This window comes from Lobosporangium transversale (assembly GCF_002105155.1).
Source record: "Lobosporangium transversale strain NRRL 3116 chromosome Unknown BCR41scaffold_3, whole genome shotgun sequence".
Taxonomy (NCBI): Eukaryota; Fungi; Mortierellomycota; class Mortierellomycetes; order Mortierellales; family Mortierellaceae; genus Lobosporangium; species Lobosporangium transversale.
The window spans coordinates 840,801-859,075 of NW_019028981.1; the positions used below are offsets into that span (position 1 = coordinate 840,801).

Below are 18,275 nucleotides of genomic sequence, written 5' to 3' on the forward strand. Positions count from 1 at the left end.
ACTGCATCCTGAAGGATTACTCGCCTCATACGCACAAGAAGTTTGAGGAACCCAATGCGTGTAACAAGGGAGTCAGTGCTGAAGGCACGGGTCAATCGTTTCGAGCTCGTCTTCTTCTCGATTGGCGTCCAAAAAATGTCTTCGTCTGTCGGGACATTTGGATCGACCCCCAGCATTTCTTTGGTGCACTCCTCTCTCCAGGAGTCAGCTCTCTCCGGCATATCTTTATCAAAATTTTCCTCAATCCAAGGAAAGACCAGACGCTGGAGCTCTAAGGGCGGGGTGACCAAATCACGCTCGATAAAGTAAGGCTCATTCGGTCCAAACTGAGCCATACAAAAAGCGCCCCTGGTTGGGTTTTTTGGAGCATAGAAGTTCTCCATTTGCCCCATGACCCACCTTCCCAAGTGGCGAATATCGTCCAGGCTTAAGCCTCTTTCGTAGGCTTCCGAGACCCCTGCATGTCGGCCAGAGTGCGTAATTTTGGCCGAATGCACGTCGCAGGCACGCATTACAGCCGCCGTAGTGCTCATTTGGGTTCGGCCAACAAGCGCTTCCTTTCGGTTCTCTAACCGTTCTTGGCTTGTTCCACCCCCTGTTAGCACCTTGATGCTGTACCACTCGTCAGGGTCCGCAAAATTGGGAAGAGGCTCCTTGAACACCTACAATAGGGAAAAAAAAAAAATAAGGATATATGTCACTTCGTGTAATTGAATGAGAAAAAATCATACGCTCGCGTCAAGACTGACGGCATCATTTACCTGGAACCGTTCTAGCATATAAAATGCAAACCCGCCCACGGTGCACCTTAAGAACAGCTTATGTCGATAAGCTGTCGCATAGAGTTCGACACCTTTATGGTTTGTCTTTCCACGTGTGATGCAGAAGACAAGCCCCGACGCCAGCTTTGACCCTGGCGCGGGGTGACGGGTCTGAATATTGAATGTGTTAGCCAGGTTCAAGTTTCGGATGTCCTCATCCCGCAGCAACATATGATGGCGTGCAAGGAGGCATAGCCTCTCCCTCATATACTGAAATCTTGTAACACTGTCGTAAGGTCGCCTGCCGCTTACTCCAACCGTCGGAAGCATGCGCCATGTAAAGGCCAACATACGCAGGTACATTTTAGTGTTGTAAGGTTCTCGTACGGCACAGGTGGCAGTGCGGGATAAGGTGCCTGTCGTTACTTTGTGATGGACAAGTTTCTCTCCATAATTTTTGATCGCCTCCGCTAGTGGTACATCCGTTCTTGGGTTTGGGGCGGGATTGGGATACGGAGCTGTCGAAGAAGACTGTTGCCTCCATAAGTATTGCAAAGCCTTCTTAACATTTGCGACTGTCCCCAGCGTGAGAGGAACAAAGACAATTTTGCTGCCATGTTTGTCCTCTGGTGCTTGCAGGATAACTACAAACGCAAAAGTATATCCAAAAAAAAAAAAAAAAAAAAAAAATTGTATATATAATAAAAAGTATCAACCATTAGTGTAAATTGTAACAATCAAAGATACATTAAGGTGGATGCAGGATTAAGGAATGGTTTATTAAGTCATAATTTAGTAGGCTATTTATATTGATAATTAACACTGAGTTGCGGCCATGGTGTCTTGTCACCTGGGGTACGCGTGATGGCGGAGCCTTCCCAAAGGTTTGGATCCCAGTACTGTATAACAATTTATATATTAATACATGGTTATCTTTACATACCTTGTTCTCTTTCATTTTCAGTCCTGATAACGGCTGCAGTCTTCCGCTTCGGCGTGATGTTCTTGCTTGAACCCCCAACAGTTACAGCTTCATGTGATGCTCGCTCCTCATCATTCAATGCTATATCAATCTGCCATTGATGTGGGTCGACTCCTTCAGGTGGCTCCATATTATCCCAGGAGGGAGGAGCCTTCTTACCTCTCTGTGCCAATGACCTCAGCTGAAGCTCCAGATCTTCATCCTGTTCCTGTTCCTGTCCTTGTTCCTGTTCCTGTTCCTGTTCCTGTCCTTGTTCCTGTCCCTGCCCCTGACCCTGTCTCCGTTCCTGATCCTGATCCTGACCCTGTTCCTGACCCTGTTCCTGACCCTGTTCCTGACCCTGTCTCTGACCCTGTCCCTGTTGTTGACCTTGGTCTATGCTTTGGCCGTCGTCGTCATCAACTTGCTCGCTGTTATCTAATGTCTCCAGTCTCTGCTCCATGTCGCTTAGTTCATGTTCGTCGATATCTGCCTCGACTAATTCGTCGATCTCTTCTCCCTCATAGACTGCGTCTTCCCCAGCCTGAGAATTCGAAGAATCTCCTCCACCCTGCTGGGCATACCCAATAGCGCCACGGTAGCAACGATCTGTGCCGATCAATCGCTTTACTGTTCGCTTGAAGACAACCGTTGTGAAGTATTCAAGCATGCGTTTCGCATCGACGCTACAGTCACCTTGATAATTTTCATTGCAGTATTGCTAAAAACAAAAAAGAGAATTAGCCAAGTCGTCTAGTTTGATAGCCTGTCTGAGATAGCTCATAGCGACATTTTGATGATCCAACATACCTCCCACAGCCGGAGCTGTGTCTTATATTGATTCACTGTCGTCGATGAATCTGGATCATCTAAAATCATCTGCAGCACACTTCTCGCCGACTCCTTCCGTGCGTTCGCCAGGGCCAGCTCTTCTTCTGTCAATGGACCGGAGTGAAGGACATTTGAGGATAAAGAATCAGCCTCACAACGCCTAGGGCGCTTAAAAGACTTTGCACTAACTCTAGCAGTCTGTGCCACTGGTGAAGGCTCTGGAGTCGTTTCGTCAGTCAGAATAACTCTTTTTCTCCTCGGTGTTGCACGAGTGGATCCAGTGCGAGTACTTGAATTGGTTGGCTTCGTCTGACTGGTGCTTTGTTCCAAATCCATGCAGGTGAAATTGGATAAAATCTTTTCGTTGTTGTTTGTCATTTTGAAAGTGAGCAAGCAGGAATGAACCTTTGAAAATGCGAATGTGCCGTTATTTTTCTCAGTTTTAGTCAGGGGAGAGGGTAAGTCTACTCTGTGTATTGTAGGTTTTATTGTTTTATTGTGTATATGAATGTATGGAGGAATGAAGGCGTGAAATAAAGAAGAAAGAAAGAGATCTTTAGCATACCATGATGACATTGTTAAAATTTCGATGGATTTGATGTCAATTCAAATTTCAGGACAAGTGTCGGAGTAAAAGCCACAAAACGGACACATGTCTTGTACGTACAGACATGAAACATAATACCCTTAAATGGAAAAAGGACTGGATTTGGCATCATAATCCATTATAGATTAATTCCTTATTTTTTGTTTAAGGTGTCGCATATTTGGCTAACTTGAGTATCTAAGGGGACTCCGTTAATTGCATCTGTTGCTTTACTGTTTACTTGCGTCTATTGCTTTACTTGCATCTCATTTACTTGGTCATCAAGGTCATATGGCAAGACTTTTATTGCGTTTCACAGTTGCTCCTAGCGTGTCTATGAGGGTGGGACGTGGAGATTTCTTGTCTACGCATTCATACGGATGAGCTCTCTCAGCCATTGTCGCCATTCAGCCACTGTCCAGTAGTCCTCCGCAACTGGTTATGCTCAATGTCGTTCATCTGATGCCTCATAGATGCCGGCGGGGAGGGGAGCCTTCATATTTCTTTATTCATTTTATTTTTCAAGTATTTGTCTGTATGCCAGCTGACTGACATTTATTAATGTTCTATTTGAGACAAAACTCTTAGAATGAAATCGTTTAGGCTATTTGCCATCACTGACCGGCACGATCACTCCGACTTCGACAAGCTTTACGCATGCTTTGTAAGCTACGTCGGTCGGGAGCGCCTGCGTGGCGATCGGGCAGCATCTTTGTACCAACTTGATATGGAAAGTTGCCGAAAGGAATACGATGACATTTGTGTCTTGGGGACCTTAGACCGCTCAAACGCATCAGCAGTTTCGATGATACGAACGTCAATCCAACAACATACTGAAAGTAAGTGTACTTATCGCAATGACTCTTGTATTCTGTAGATCTGATAAGAAATTAACACGCGCCTTCTTCACCAATGTAGAGGTTTCACAGGGTATTTTTATTGATGATATTGTCCTCTGTCCAGCCTGGCCTCGTTGAAATTGTTTCTAACACTACACATTGTTTCATCTGAGACATAGCGAGAGGAGGTAGGTGTTGTTCTTTGGACGTCTTGTTTCTTCGGCAAGGTCGACTTCATCAATGCTGACGTAAGGAAATCTCTTAGGTACGATAGATGAACCTGAGACGACAAAGGCTAGCACTCAAGAGTCAGGTACTACCCTAGCTGCAAGTGTGGGAATGCTCTATACTTTTAATTGATATTAATAGAGGCCGTAATTACCCAACGCTCAAATAGTTCCTGAGGAGATTTCGAGTTCTTCGCCTGTAACGGAATCAGTCTCTGCCCAGAGTACACGGAAGAGAGCGAGAGAGGCCTGTATCACAGAAGAGCCCTGGCATTCATTGGTAGTATCGCTGACCAAACTTGTAAGTTCGTTTGGTTTGGTCAGTATAAAGCGCTGACGGGAGAGATGAGAATGAAAAAAAGGAATGCAGAAAATGAGAGAGTATCAAAATAAAAGAGAGTGTACAGAGTGAGGACAAATAAAAAAAAAAAGAATGAAAGGGCAATGATGTTTGCTGAAAGATGGGTAGTGGGGTGAAAAAAAAGAAAATAAAAGTGTACAAAGTAAAAAGAATGTGAGTTTATAAAATAAATAAAAAGACAGTGACTTTAGAGAAAAAAAAAAAAAAAAAAAAAAAGATGCATAGTCGCGTAAAACGAATTAAGCTCTAACTGATTACCTTTAACTAAAGTATAATTGGTTCAAATGGGGCGCTTTTGGGAAGGAGAGTAACATGTACGCAAGAATCGTGTCAAATATGATAGATGAATAGACTTCATTTCGCCTTCAAGCATTGATACATAACCCAAGATATTAGGAATCTGTGAGCGAAGGGAAAAATAATAATAATAAAATAAATAGGGTCCATAGCATTCGTGCATTCGTTTTCGTCAAAAGTCATCAACGATACCCAAGCAAACAGAAAAAGCATAAACACCAGCAGCTGAAGGAAATGAGTTGAGACGCAAACGATTCCCGCCATTCGGGCAGTCAGAACCTCGAGACTTGATACTATACCTTGATGCACCCGCCATTCGGGCAGTCAGTGCACCTGGTCGACATCTCCTCCGCCATTCGGGCAGTCGAGGAGTACAGGGATAGGACTTTGACATCAATTAAATGTCAACAATGTCCATCACACTGCTAAGTCTGTAACATGGGATAGAGATTCTCAAACCATTTCACTTCATTGCTGATGAATATGCTCAAGAATACCAATCACTTACCTCAGGAGGAGCAGAGTGAACAAGAGGATTATTATAAACCAGGCTCCCAAGCAACGTAGTGGGGGCAATTACAAAGTGGTGAGATAACTAAAAAAAAATAAAATTAAAATGAAATAAACAGAGTTATGATAAGTCCAAGAGAATGGATGCAAAGTGAGTGGTGAAAATAAAAAGCACGAAATGAATGAGAAAATAAATGAGGTAAAAAAAAAAAAACCAGCTGTGCAGGGACAGTGTGCGAACAAAAAAAAGTTTGCTGGTGGTAAAAAAAGGAAGCGGAGTGGGAAGGCAATTAAACGCGAAATCAAGTCGTCATCCGCTAATTAATTAACCTCGGATTAAACGTAAAGGTTAGTGGAGGAGGAGAGTGAGAGAAAGGTGTAAACAAATATTGTGAAGAAAGTAATGTGTGGGATAATAATGTTGGTATATAATTTTATGATGATGGATGATTAATTAATTTTTATGCTGCGGCAGGAATAAAAAACAAGGCAAGAAGCTTAAATTTTGCACCACACTGTGTACGTAATTTATTTTTAGTGAGCACACTCTTCATTTTTCTCTCACACATTCTCTCAATCATTTTCTCTCTTTTTTCTTAATCTTTAGTGTCCATTATTTTTCTTTTTTTTTTTTTTTTTTTTTTTGCGCGCAATTATACCAAAATGACAACCCAAAAAATTAAACTCTTTTGTATTTCGATGGGGATCCCACTGCATTTCCTTTGAGCTTGGCTTTCGACGCTCAAGGACGCGATTAAAGAAAAACAATCACCTTTTGCTTGACGACATCCGCGCAAGTGACTTAGTTCTCCATCATGTTTCGATCTCTTCTGCGCCAAAAAGACTAATTACACTCAACAATCTAACTGCTGATGAGAGAAAGAAACTTGAGGAGCTGGAAGATCCAACTAGCGAGATCTCTGTCTTTGGCACCACACCAGCAAAGAAAGCCATCCATGTCATTGTTCAGCGTCCATCTGCAGGTAAGCGCTGTTCTTATTTGTTCAATTACACTGATGATTATGATGATGACGCGTCTAATTACTTTTTTTTTTTTTTTTTTTTTTTCCAATTAGTCGCCCCAACAAGTATAATCAACCAAGTATAATAGTACATTCGTCTTCTCCTCCAATCAGCCGAACGTCATCTCCATCTCGTAAGTGATGTCCATCGAATTACTCTTCATTCTTTCGCAGTATGGCTATATTAAGAATTCAATTTAATTAATTAGAGGACTTGGAGGCATCAATGAGGAGAATCACCGATACTTTTTTGCTCAGGAATCACCAGCGACTATTTTCCTAGTGGAGTATCTTAAACTCATCTCTGGTGGTGCAACAAGGGAGGGGATACGCAAGTTGTCCAAAGGGTCAATCAATCAAGGTCCTTGACAACGTATGTGAAAAACTCCATACTGGCGGAGTAGCAGATAGTCTCATTTACATTATTGTTGAAGTACCGAAGCGAGGTATGTCTTTAGTTCTTGTTGGTGGTCGACTGATGTTTTCGATTTAAGGCTTCAAAACTACCTTCTGAAACTATTCTATTTGTTTATATTTTAACAAACAGTTTCGAAAAGGGATCGAGATCAGCTAGAGAATGACGAGAGTGATAGGAGTTCCCTCAAAAAGGCCAAGCTAGAAAACATGAGCCTACTGGAGACGATTAGTGCAGCAGGACTTGCCCAAAAGGCTTTAATAAACGGTGTTCCACGCCTGCGGAGCCTTATGAGTAAAGAACTGGTTTCAATACTTAAAAATATTGGCGCCATGGTGGGAGAGGATAACCACTACTATTCAGTACCCTAAACTACCACTTCCCTCCAAAACGCATCATTTCAAGAAATCGACGTGATATCCAGCCCTTGGGGGACAAAGCTTTCTGTGATCAACATGAATGATCTGTACGTAAGGTCAGCTTTCAAAAAACTCTACGACACGGTCGTCAAGGATTTTTATATAAATAGAGATGATAGAGAGCCTGCAACCAAAATTGTTGTCACAGGGACAGCCGGTATAGGGAAATCATCCTTTCTCGTATACTTCGCCATCCGGCTGCTTGCCGTTAGCAATGAGGAAGACCCGCCTATTACCATCATCCAGAAAAAGGAAAGTTCAAAGTGCTATGCTTTCGGTGGACGATATGTTGTTCGATATGGGGACATGGAGGATTTCATGCCCTTCCTGCAACTATCCAACACTTGGTTCCCAGTCGACAGTGCACCATCACCAGAGCTCACACAAGCCAGGACTATCTTCTCGGTATCACCAAGAACTTTACTTTCTAGCGCGAATGGGTACCAAGAAATCATGAAGAGGGTGATATGGAAGTACCACATGGCTCCATGGGAACCGAGAATAATGGGAAAATAGGCGATGCCGAGTCGGAAGCATTAGAACGCGTTGAGCTTGCTTTATCCAACCTCCGGGATGATGTATCAAATATAATAATACAGTATACACAGGGCCGGGATTCATTGGAGTTTAGCAGCCAGATTTTTCACCGTTATCCAACAAACGATCATAAAGGATTCGAATTACGACAGGCTTCTAATGATGTCATGCAAAAGGTGTATACTTTATCGGACGAGAGTACCCGTGCCAAGGTGTTGAGAATGCTCGTCGATGGTAATCCACTAGGCAAAGGAGTAATGTTCCAAAACTATGTGCAGCGTATACTGCGGCTGGGCGGTCGTAGCTTTAAGGCCAAGAGCATTGATGATGGCACTGAGATAACTATTGAAGTCGGAGAAGGCCCGAAAACCAAATTCATTCATACTTAGGATGAATATGTGAAGGACGATATGGAAGGATCATTGTGCCTGCCAAAGAGTAAGACCTTTTCTTGTGTGGATATGTCAATAGCTCCGAAATATGTATCTACTCCAGATTACGACGAACAAGAAACATGGCATCAAAAGTGAAAACTTCAAGAAGCTTCTGAAAACTCTGCAAGATAAAAAGTGGATTGGCTCCTCTGACGAGATTGCATTTATTTTTATAGTCCCGCAAGACATGGTCGAGGAGTTCAAGAAACAAACTTACAGAACTGGAGCAGATCGTGTGGATCCTAGGCCGACAATCGAATTAAAAAATATCAAGCAACATGTTTTGGCGGTTGATCTGCAAGATGAGCTCTGGAGATGCAGGAAGAAGGCAGGCCAGACGGACAACCCAAATGAAAGTAGAATTGTAAATCAATAAAGTCAATGTACTCTGATAGAGGAACTAAATCGTGATTGATTTCCTCCCGCATTTGTTTTCACATCTTTCTCATTTTCTCCTCCACCTCAACGGCACCTTTAACGTTCATTCGAGGTAATTATTCTTGATTCGCTTCTTTAATTGCTTGATTACTTTCAACATGCCTAAATCTCAGTTGAACTTTTCAAATGAACTACATTGGATCCGCAATGAAGACGAAGAACACTAACGTTGCTCCCGTTTACTGGATATAGGTGGCTTTACGGAGGAGGAGCTACGAAAGCTTCGCTGTACTTTCGAAACATGGAAGATTAATAAGGCTCAACTGCGTTAGTGAATGGTTCAGAGCCATTTGCAAGTGGTTCTATTAATAATAATATTCATTTGTACGTTTGAAAATCATGTGTCCCAATCTTCTGTTGGTTTATAGAATGACATGCTAATATAACGTAACCTTTTAATTTTGTATTCATTTAGTCCTAACGCTGAATCGAAGCTTCAGAAACGTCGGCGGATCAAAGCTGACCGTCCTGATGTCATCGTTAAGCTTCGAGGATATGAGGCTTTTTTCGGTGAAGTAACAGGTCCTTCACAGGCAAGCAACATCTCTAAACGCGCTTGGGATACTTTCAGATGGGCGCGTTCGCAAAGTCATTTCTGGAAAATGGCAACGATATTGCTCCCATCACCCAAGTGATCTACACCTCTGGATCATACATTCGCCTGAACGTTAATTAAATAGGCAAATATGTCACACAAGTATCGCTCAATGACATTCTTCTCCCAAATGTTATTGGATCAGGTTATTTTAAATCGAGAGAAGAATGCTGCTGATCTGCAACCAGAGGAAATAAACATCCGCCTTTGAACTTAAAATCACTTAATTCCTATATATAATTCACATGATAATAAATATTTTTTGAGGGTTCCTATTCGTGTGCGAAAAGACATGTAGATATCCATGGTTTCACGTTTTCTGACGAAGGTCAGTTTCCGTAGTAAAGTAATAAGTGCACCAAGACAGAGTATATGACTAATCTAGGCAACCATTTCATAATTAGTTTTGCAATACTTGGTAAAAACGAGAGCACGACACAGAGACACTCAAAACTCACAAAACCCTCAGGTTATTTGTATTTTTCAATTACGAATCCAACGGCCATAGAATCACTACCAGTTACATATACAGAAAAAAAAAAATTTTTTAAAGGAAAAGCGGGCAGGTGGTGGAAAATAGTGAATTTTCGATACTCTACGGCCATTTACTCAAGAACTGCCTCTCACGGTTCGGGTGCTATAATCTATTGGGTGTGTCAAAAATGGCATAATTTTGGTTTTTTTATACTTCCAATACTTTGTACAAGTGCTACTCCATGAATCCTGAACGGACCCCCTTAGGACCTATCTTAAACGAAAGACAATAGGCTCTTCTACCGACCATCCCAAAGACATCTGCTTTCCAGCGCTCTATCAGGAATATCGTTATTGATTTATATCTGAGAGTTGAGCAAGAACAATCGATTTGCGTTATTTTTTTTTTGACGAACGCGTGAAGACGGAAAAAAAAAAAAAAAAAAAAAAAAAAAAAGAATGACGTATAAGAATCACTTTTATTATTCCCCTTAAAGTCGCACATTTAAAAGAATTCTTCGTTTCCTCAAAGTGTCTAATCATCCTTTCTTTCGTCCCATTTTCCCCTCTTTTACTTGATTAACCCTCGCAATCTTTGTTTACACATTTTTCTCCTGCAACACAACTGCACCTTTATTTGAGGTAATTAATCTTAATTCGCTTCTTTAATTGATTGATTATTGGCTGAAGACTTGATTTCGCGTTAAATTTCTTCCATTGCCACTCCGCTTCTCTTTTACGCTCTCTCTGCACACCACTCTCTCACTTTTTTTTTTTTTTTACCTCACTCTGTACACGTTTATCGTTCTCCCTCATTACGTGCCTTTTACATTCACTGCTCTCTTTGCATTCCTTCTTTTTTCACCCTCACAATTCTTCTCGTTTTCTTTGCGCACTAATTTATTTTTTTCCTTTTCCTCGACGTCTATTTATTTTTTCTCACCCTTCGCACACCATTTCTCAATCACACACCCATCTGGGTATCAGTGCTCCTATTTGAACTGAAATTTTGTCAATTATGATGTTTCAGATTAAAAAAATAAATATCAATTGACAAATTTCAGTTCGAATAGGAGCACTGCTGGGTATATTACTCTCTCACGCGCCTTGTTCGTTCTACTTTACTGCCACCTCCTCGCTCAACATCCTTATCATCTTTGCACTTTCAAATGAAATTACTTGACGTTTTAATGCCTTGGGAATAACTCACTTTATTCTATATCCAAATTGTTAGACTCACTCTCATCACCTTCTACGCTTAATCGTCACACTATCGTACAAGTACACGGTTGTTTTTTTATTTTTTTATTTATTTGTTATTTTATTTATTATTTTGTTTTCATTCTTGCAAGGCAGCACCTCGTGCCACTTCGATGTTTTATCGTTGAGGCATCATGTCGAAACCACTCCAGCTATTTGATACATTTCCTCCTTAGCCTACTCAATTAGTGTAATTGAGGTAGCTGCTCAAAGTTGAAGCTAATCGCTTGGCTGTTGTGCGCTCGCTGTCTTGTTTAGTGATAACACCTCGTGCCTTCTTGATGTTTTATCATTAGGACATCATGTCTAAACCACCTTGGCCTTTTGACGCGTTTCCACCTTGGTCTACTCAATTAGTGTAATTGAGGTAGTTCTGAAGTAGAAATCAAACTCTTGGCTCCTGTGCGCTCGTTATCACTACAGCACCTCGTCTCATCTTGATGTTTATCATGGTGGGATCATGTCAAAACCACTCCAGCCATTAGTGTATTTGAGGAAGCTGCTCAAAGCACTTGGCTCTTGTGTGCTCGCTGGTCTTCTTGCTTTTAAATTCTTTTGTTGTGGAAACAATCCAATCCGTTTGATTACTGTTCTTATTGATTAATGTACAACACTAGGATACCTGTCAGAGATAGATAATCTCTGAGGGCACGTTTTGTAGATTTTCTACTGATTTAATATGTGTAAGTCGTGTAAACAATGGTCACTCACATGGACAAGGGAGGTTAGGATTAAGATGATGTCATTACGGCAAGAACTAATGATAATCTTGATGCGATCTAATAGCTAATGCAAGCAAACCGATGCTGCGCAATCCGCAGCAAGACCAGATGACTCATCCGCATGACTCCAAATTGACCAATGATATTCCGGAAGACAAACAAGTGGAGAGTACCCTATCCGATGCCAAGACTACGACTAGTAATCAATCATCAAATGAGGAAGACTCTGCCACCTCAACCAAGACATATAATAGTCTAGAAGTACCATCTCATATCAAGTAGCAATAAACACCTTATCTTTACTATACTTGCTTCCCTCACCTTTGCCCACATATTTCTCTTGATCCTTTGCCCACATACTTCTCTTAATCCCTTGCCCACTTACTTCTCTTGATCCCTTGCACACTACCTGGTTAGTTACCTAGTCTTCCTCTAGTCTGGCTTTATTGCACATCATATCTTTACTATAATTTGCTTCCTCCATCCTTGACCACACTTCTCTTGTTCCTTGAACCCAACTGGTTAGTTACCTTGTCTTCTTTTAAGCTGACTTTATTACAATATCTCTGCAATCACTATCAATTTTTTGCAAAAATTATTAGGTACTTTCAATATGCCTAAAGCCCACATGAACTTTTCTAAAGAGGAACTACATTGGATCCGCAATGAAGACAAGATATCTCCCGAAATATACTTCAAAAAATTCAGATCAGGCGCTCATAAATCTCACGAAGAACACCAGCGTTACTCCCGTTTACTGGGTATAGGTGGTTTTACGGAGGAGGAACTAGGAAAGCTTCGTAATGCTTTCGAATCATGGAAAATTAACAAGGCTGCTCAATTCTGGATGGATCGCAGTTCAAGAGATTCACAAATCAGAACAGCAGCTGTGTTAGTAAAGGGTTCGGAGGCATTCGCAAGCGGTTCCATTAATAGAAACAAATGGGATGAACTGGATGCGCAAGACGAGGAGCAAGGTATGCTTTTGGAACTGTGCCTATTTTTTCATATGATTTTTTTCTTCTTTTTTTAACTCCTTATTGACAATAGTTAGCCGCAAGCGCCCACAGGAAATCCTTAGAAACAGCAACAAACTGTCAAAGTCACAACGGAGCGATGGTGAGTGCCTTTATGGATTGGCTGAAGTATTACTGTTTGTATTAATATTGTTATTATTAATTATTGTCATTATTAATTATTATAACTGACTGTTTTGCCCATATTCTGTAATAGCAGCAGAGGCTGGATTGAAGGAAAATAAATACGTGGGACATTCCGATACGTACACTGAGGTAGATGGTTCAAGTCCGCAGATCGATGAGCAAATTCCTTCTTCAGGTAAAATGATGCGAAATATATTTATATGCAAATAAGTATAGTATGGTCTTTAATTATAGTATTTGCCAATTAGATACGGCAGCGACAACCACGACCGTTCCTACCAAGCTCGACAAGGTAATGATTGCGTCGACAGCTGCTCCGAGGACTAAGGTAAATGCGCATTGAATATGTTAATACATTTTTCAACCTGAAGTGTAATACCATGTTTTATCATATAAGTCAACCGGTTGACTGTTTATTTTATGAACCAACTGTGCTTATGAAGTCTGCGAAGCCATATAATGGACACAAACTAACTGCTTCTTAACAATCTTGCTAGAATGCCAAAAAGCAATCTGAGGATAGAAGCAGAATTAAGCAAGCGGCGCAGGGTTAGCTTCGGTTCTACAGTCTCCACCACAACAACAACCTCTGGTTCACTCTACTCATACCATGGATCGGAGACGTCCTCAGAGTCGGATAGGTATGTCTACCACTTTCTTGGAGGGAGTGGCCGAGAGGACTCCATACTCGAAACATCATGGATGTACAATGGTGTCGACATCAGCAAGGACCTAATGACATTCCGAGATCGCATAGTTCGAGAGAACTATGGGATCTCGCGGCCCCATGAGATGCTGTACGTTTTATTTTATTATTTCATTCTTTGCCTTGCAGCGCCTTTCCTCTTCTATCTTGTACTAAAGACTACTGACCGCGTTGTCTGATAGCGTTATCAACTTTATCTTCCTTCTGGAGTCGGAGAACCAGATTTGGGGCTTGCAGGGGGAGGTCCAAGACCATGTTTGGGAGTCCATGTGGGACTCTGTGGGCAAGAAAAAGATCAATAACTTCAAGTCTACCATGATCATTGAGTGCCACAAATGGGCAGCGCTGGTAGCAAGTAACAACTTCGACGAGTACTCAAAGCTTTTGAGAAGCAACCCTCCCTGTTTTCCTCTTCTCCACCAGGTCCTGCTGCAGCTGATCTCGTCGCAACAGCTATGGACATTTTCTAGCCTTGAGAATGAGGCAACTTTTATTCGATACCTCATCGACCCCTGCTTGAATGTGACATTTGGGTCGATCAAGCATACGAGCAGCAAGTGGTATGTAATGTTCTAAGCCTTGTGTTGTGAATATCTTTTGTTCAAGAAGTCGCTAATGCTCTCTTCCTTATATTTTAAAAGGACAACTGTGCTGGATGAATGCAAAAATCAAGGTAGTGTTCTAGGGGGATCTAAGGGTGCAATAAAGGTATCTTTATTCAGGGGGAACTATGCTACAGAACTAGATAGAAAAGTAGACCTATTTATACTAGTTAATATCCTGTTGCAAGGAATGCTCTAGAAATATGGGCGAAATACTATGTTGCACAAAATTATTATAGTGATTTCGCTTGCATCCTTCCCGTCATGAAGAAACCTATTATCTTGTTTTTCTTGAAGCCTCAAAGACGGCAAGCGCCTCTTTAGCGTTTGCGAGCGAAGATTTTGTTTCCCAAGTGGCTTCATCTAATGGATAGCCTTTCCAAAGAACGAGCCACTTAGGAGTTTTGCCAAACATTTTGAAGTCAATGATTTTGTCGACTTCATACTCCTCTTCTCCATCTACAAGCTCGGGGGCAGGGCGTGGTGGTAAGCGGTCGCCGAATTCACGAGGTGACTCAATATAGGGGCGAAGCAGATCGGCATTAAAGACTGGATGCTGATGCATGTCAGGCGGTAGTTCCAGCTTGTAGGCATTTTCATTGACCTTCGAAATGATCTTGTAAGGGCCTATGTACTCAGGTTCCAGTTTCTGCGACGGCCTATTTTTATGTCCCGCGACAGAGATGTTTTCCGAGCTTAAGAGCACCATGTCACCCACAGCAAACGTAGCAGGCCTGCGAGTTTTGTCCGCTTGGGCCTTTTGCCTATTCTGCGCTTCGATGATGGCATCCTGAGCTAGCGCCAAATTCATCGACTGGGTTCGAACAAAATCACTGACAGCCGGAACATTGGTATCAGGTGGCTTTAAAAGAGATCCAGGGACTAGTGGATGGTGACCATAGTTCAGAAAGAATGGGGAGAAGCCTGTCGTAGGATTGACAGAGTTGTTGTATGCGAACTCCATCATAGGCAGTAAAAGATCCCAGTCGTTTTGCTTGTACGATATGTAAGAGCGGAGCATTTCTTCTAATGTTCTGTTGGCGCGCTCTGTTTGTCCGTCTGATTGTGGATGGAAGGCAGTAGACATGTTAAGTTTGGTGCCCATGAGCTTCATCAACGTTGTCCAGAACTTGCCGGTGAAACGTGAATCTCTGTCTGACACAATTGTCCGAGGCATGCCGTGCAGTCTAAAAACATTGTCGAAAAAGAGTCGTGCAACATCAGAGGCAGTGTCGGTAGTTCGGCTAGCGCAGAAATGAACTTGCTTGGACAGTTTGTCCACAAAGACCGTAATCGCGTCAAAACCTCTGGCTGTCTTCGGAAGCTTGACAATGAAGTCCATTGTTACAGTATCCCATCGTTGGCTTGGAATTGCCAAAGGTTGGAAAAGCCCTGCAGGAGGCTTTAGTGAAGGCTTGTTACGCTGGCATTGCTCACAGGAAGCAATGTATTTTTTTATATCCCTCGCCATGCGTGGCCAAAAATATGTTCGTCGCATGCTACTGTACGTTTTATCGAATCCCAAGTGACCTGATATAGGAGCGTCGTGAGCGTCATGCAAGAGTTGTGAACGGAGTCCGTCGTCCTTGGGTATGCAGAGGCGAGGGCCTTGTCCAGCGTTGATCCAGAGTAGACCATCCACCACGAAGTAACGATCCGAGGTAGAGGCATCCTTATACTGATGCACGAGGGGACCTAGAATTGGATCGTGTAGGTAGCAACTGGCTAGTTGTTTTCGAATGCCAGGGTCTAGATTGATATCCAAGGAGTTCAAAGTAGTAGGTGTAGCCTCCAAGTCCTTGAGGTCCGGTCTTCGTGAAAGAGCATCAGGGACGACGTTATCTTTACCAGGTTTATACTTGAATACGAAATCATACTCTTGAAGCAACTCCATCCATCTTGCTTGTCTGCGAGTCAAGTTCGGCTGGCTAGGAAAATGTTGTAGAGTGGCATGGTTGGTATAAACGACAAAGTGAGAACCATCAAGGTAGTATCGCCATGTCTTCAGAGCATGCACCACAGCCAGCAGTTCTTGTTCGTGTGTAGGATAGTTGCGTTCCGCTGGGTTGAGCTTGCGTGAAGTAAAAGCTACTGGTCGTGATTCACCATTTTGGTCCGTCTGGAACAGGACAGCACCAACTGCAAAGCCTGAAGCGTCTGTTTCGACTGCTGTAGAGAGGGCAGGATCGAATATCCTAAGAACTGGTGCTGAGCTCACTGCTCTTTTCAAAGTCTCAAAGGCGTCTTGTTGAGATTTTCCCCAGTGGAATTCCTTATTGGAGCCTAACAATTGTGTGAGGGGAAGAGCAATATCAGCGTAATGAGAAATGTACTGATGGTAAAAATTAGTCAAACCAAGGAATTGCATCACATGTCGTTGGGTTGTTGGTACTGGCCATTCCCTTATTGCCTTGACAAGTCCGCCATTCGTCTTGAGTCCATCCTTGGATATGACATGGCCTAGGAACTCAGTCTCTTCCTGCATGAAGGAACACTTGGATAATTTACAATAAAGCCCAGCTTGACGCAAGAGGGAGAGTACTTGTCGGATGTGCTCTAAGTGATCTTTCTCGTTATCGGAGTAAATTAAAATATCATCGAGATACACAACAACACATTTATCAAGAAGTGGATCAAGTACGTTACGCATCATAGTCGAGAACGCTGCAGGTGCATTTGTAAGACCGAAAGGCACGACGTTAAACTCGTAGTGGCCATAGCGAGTTCGGAACGCGGTCTTGTGTTTATCATCAGGATGGACACGCATCTGATGATAGCCCGAGAGTAGATCCAGCTTGGTAAAACATTTAGCTGTTCTGAATCTGTCGATCAATTCATCGATCCGTGGTAAGGGGTACCTGTTTTTCTTTGTGATCTTGTTCAGGCCCCGATAATCAACACACATTCGAAGCGAGCCATCCTTTTTCTTCACAAAGAGGACTGGAGCACCGTATGGTGAGGTGCTCGGTGAGATTAATCCTTTTTGTAAAAGATCAGTTAGCTGCTTCTTCAGTTCATCAAGCTCAGCGATCGACAATCTGATGACAGGTCGGACAGGTGGGTCAGCATAAGGGTCAGTCTCTATACGCATGCTATCACCTCTGTCAGGGGGAAGGCCATCGGGAAGCGTTGTAGGAAAGACATCAGGGAATTCGACTTGAACGATTTGCTTGATAGAGTCCGGTAGTTCAGAACTACTGCTAGAGACAGGTACTGGAACTCGAACTTGGGTGAGGAATACAGAGGCATCAGGTTCCGAGGCAACGGTAAGGAAGTTAAGAGCAGATATGACGGAAGATCGCTGTCTAGGCTTCCTGTCGATGCCAGTGCAAGCCCACAAGACCGGGGTACCTTGGTATTCAAAATGCAGATCATTTGTTCGCCAATTGATGCGAGGGTTGATATCCGTCAGCCATGGTTTACCCAAAATTAGGTCGTATTTGGATAGAGGATAAACAATGGCGTTGATTTTATCCTGATACGCGTTGCGGGCGAGGGTGAACGTGGCTGTGTGCTGAGCAATTGTCTCGGTACCGTTGGGAAGAATGACAGGAATGGGTCTACCCTCAATTAGCGGAACATGTGTGTTCTCGCAGAAAGAGGAACTTATGACATTGCCTTCGGCCCCTCCATCTACAAGAATGCGCGCAGGTCGACCATTCACTGCTCCAATGAAAGTAAGGAGTCGGCGAGAGTTTTTATGTTTGTCATAGGTAAGGCTGAAGGATTGAAGGCGAATTTCGTTACGACAATGGGAGTGGCGATTGGATGAACTAGGGGTAGATGAATGAGTGGAAGTGAGTGAAGTGGAAACAGTGAAAGGATCAGTGGAGGGGAAAATAGGGTCGGAGAGGGGATTGTTTTTTAGCAATGAGGAATGAGTAGGGGAATGGGGATCAGGATGAGGTGAATACTTAGAGAGTAGATGTAAGGAAGTAGATGCAGTGGGAGCAATAGAGTGATCAGAAAGGGGCATGGATGTTATATTTGTGCACAAAGGATTTTTATTTGTAGTCATCAACTGTAACTGACCATGCCCTCTATTATCCAGGGCTTGAAGGCTGGGGCTAGAGGGGGCGAGGCAGGCCTGGTTTACTGCTCGCCCTCCTCTTTTC

At 42.7% G+C, this 18,275-nt stretch overlaps 4 protein-coding genes across 4 annotated transcripts; 3 read left to right on the plus strand and 1 right to left on the minus strand.

Moving 5' to 3' along the window:
• Positions 1 to 4,828: 4,828 nt before the first annotated feature.
• BCR41DRAFT_345955 (hypothetical protein) lies at positions 4,829 to 5,177 on the minus strand. Its single transcript, XM_022022809.1, has one exon. It carries the CDS (start codon positions 5,125 to 5,127, stop codon positions 4,921 to 4,923), a length of 207 nt encoding a protein of 68 aa, XP_021885517.1. The 5' UTR covers positions 5,128 to 5,177; the 3' UTR covers positions 4,829 to 4,920.
• A 1,543-nt stretch (positions 5,178 to 6,720) lies between these two features.
• Positions 6,721 to 7,691, plus strand: BCR41DRAFT_345957 (hypothetical protein; the record flags this gene model as incomplete). The annotated part of the gene is made up of 4 exons (XM_022022810.1): positions 6,721 to 6,841; positions 6,878 to 6,882; positions 6,949 to 7,172; positions 7,251 to 7,691. Coding segments are annotated over exons 3-4 (594 nt in total), but the record flags the coding sequence as incomplete, so codon positions are not given.
• Positions 7,692 to 11,666: 3,975 nt separating this feature from the next.
• BCR41DRAFT_392266 (hypothetical protein) lies at positions 11,667 to 11,971 on the plus strand (the record flags this gene model as incomplete). The annotated part of the gene is made up of 2 exons (XM_022028439.1): positions 11,667 to 11,691; positions 11,754 to 11,971. The coding sequence occupies 2 exons, from the start codon at positions 11,667 to 11,669 to the stop codon at positions 11,969 to 11,971; spliced, it is 243 nt and encodes an 80-aa protein (XP_021885519.1).
• A 331-nt stretch (positions 11,972 to 12,302) lies between these two features.
• BCR41DRAFT_383521 (hypothetical protein) lies at positions 12,303 to 13,337 on the plus strand (the record flags this gene model as incomplete). The annotated part of the gene is made up of 5 exons (XM_022027476.1): positions 12,303 to 12,666; positions 12,740 to 12,808; positions 12,926 to 13,027; positions 13,101 to 13,180; positions 13,224 to 13,337. 5 exons carry the CDS (start codon positions 12,303 to 12,305, stop codon positions 13,335 to 13,337), a joined length of 729 nt encoding a protein of 242 aa, XP_021885520.1.
• Positions 13,338 to 18,275: the final 4,938 nt, after the last annotated feature.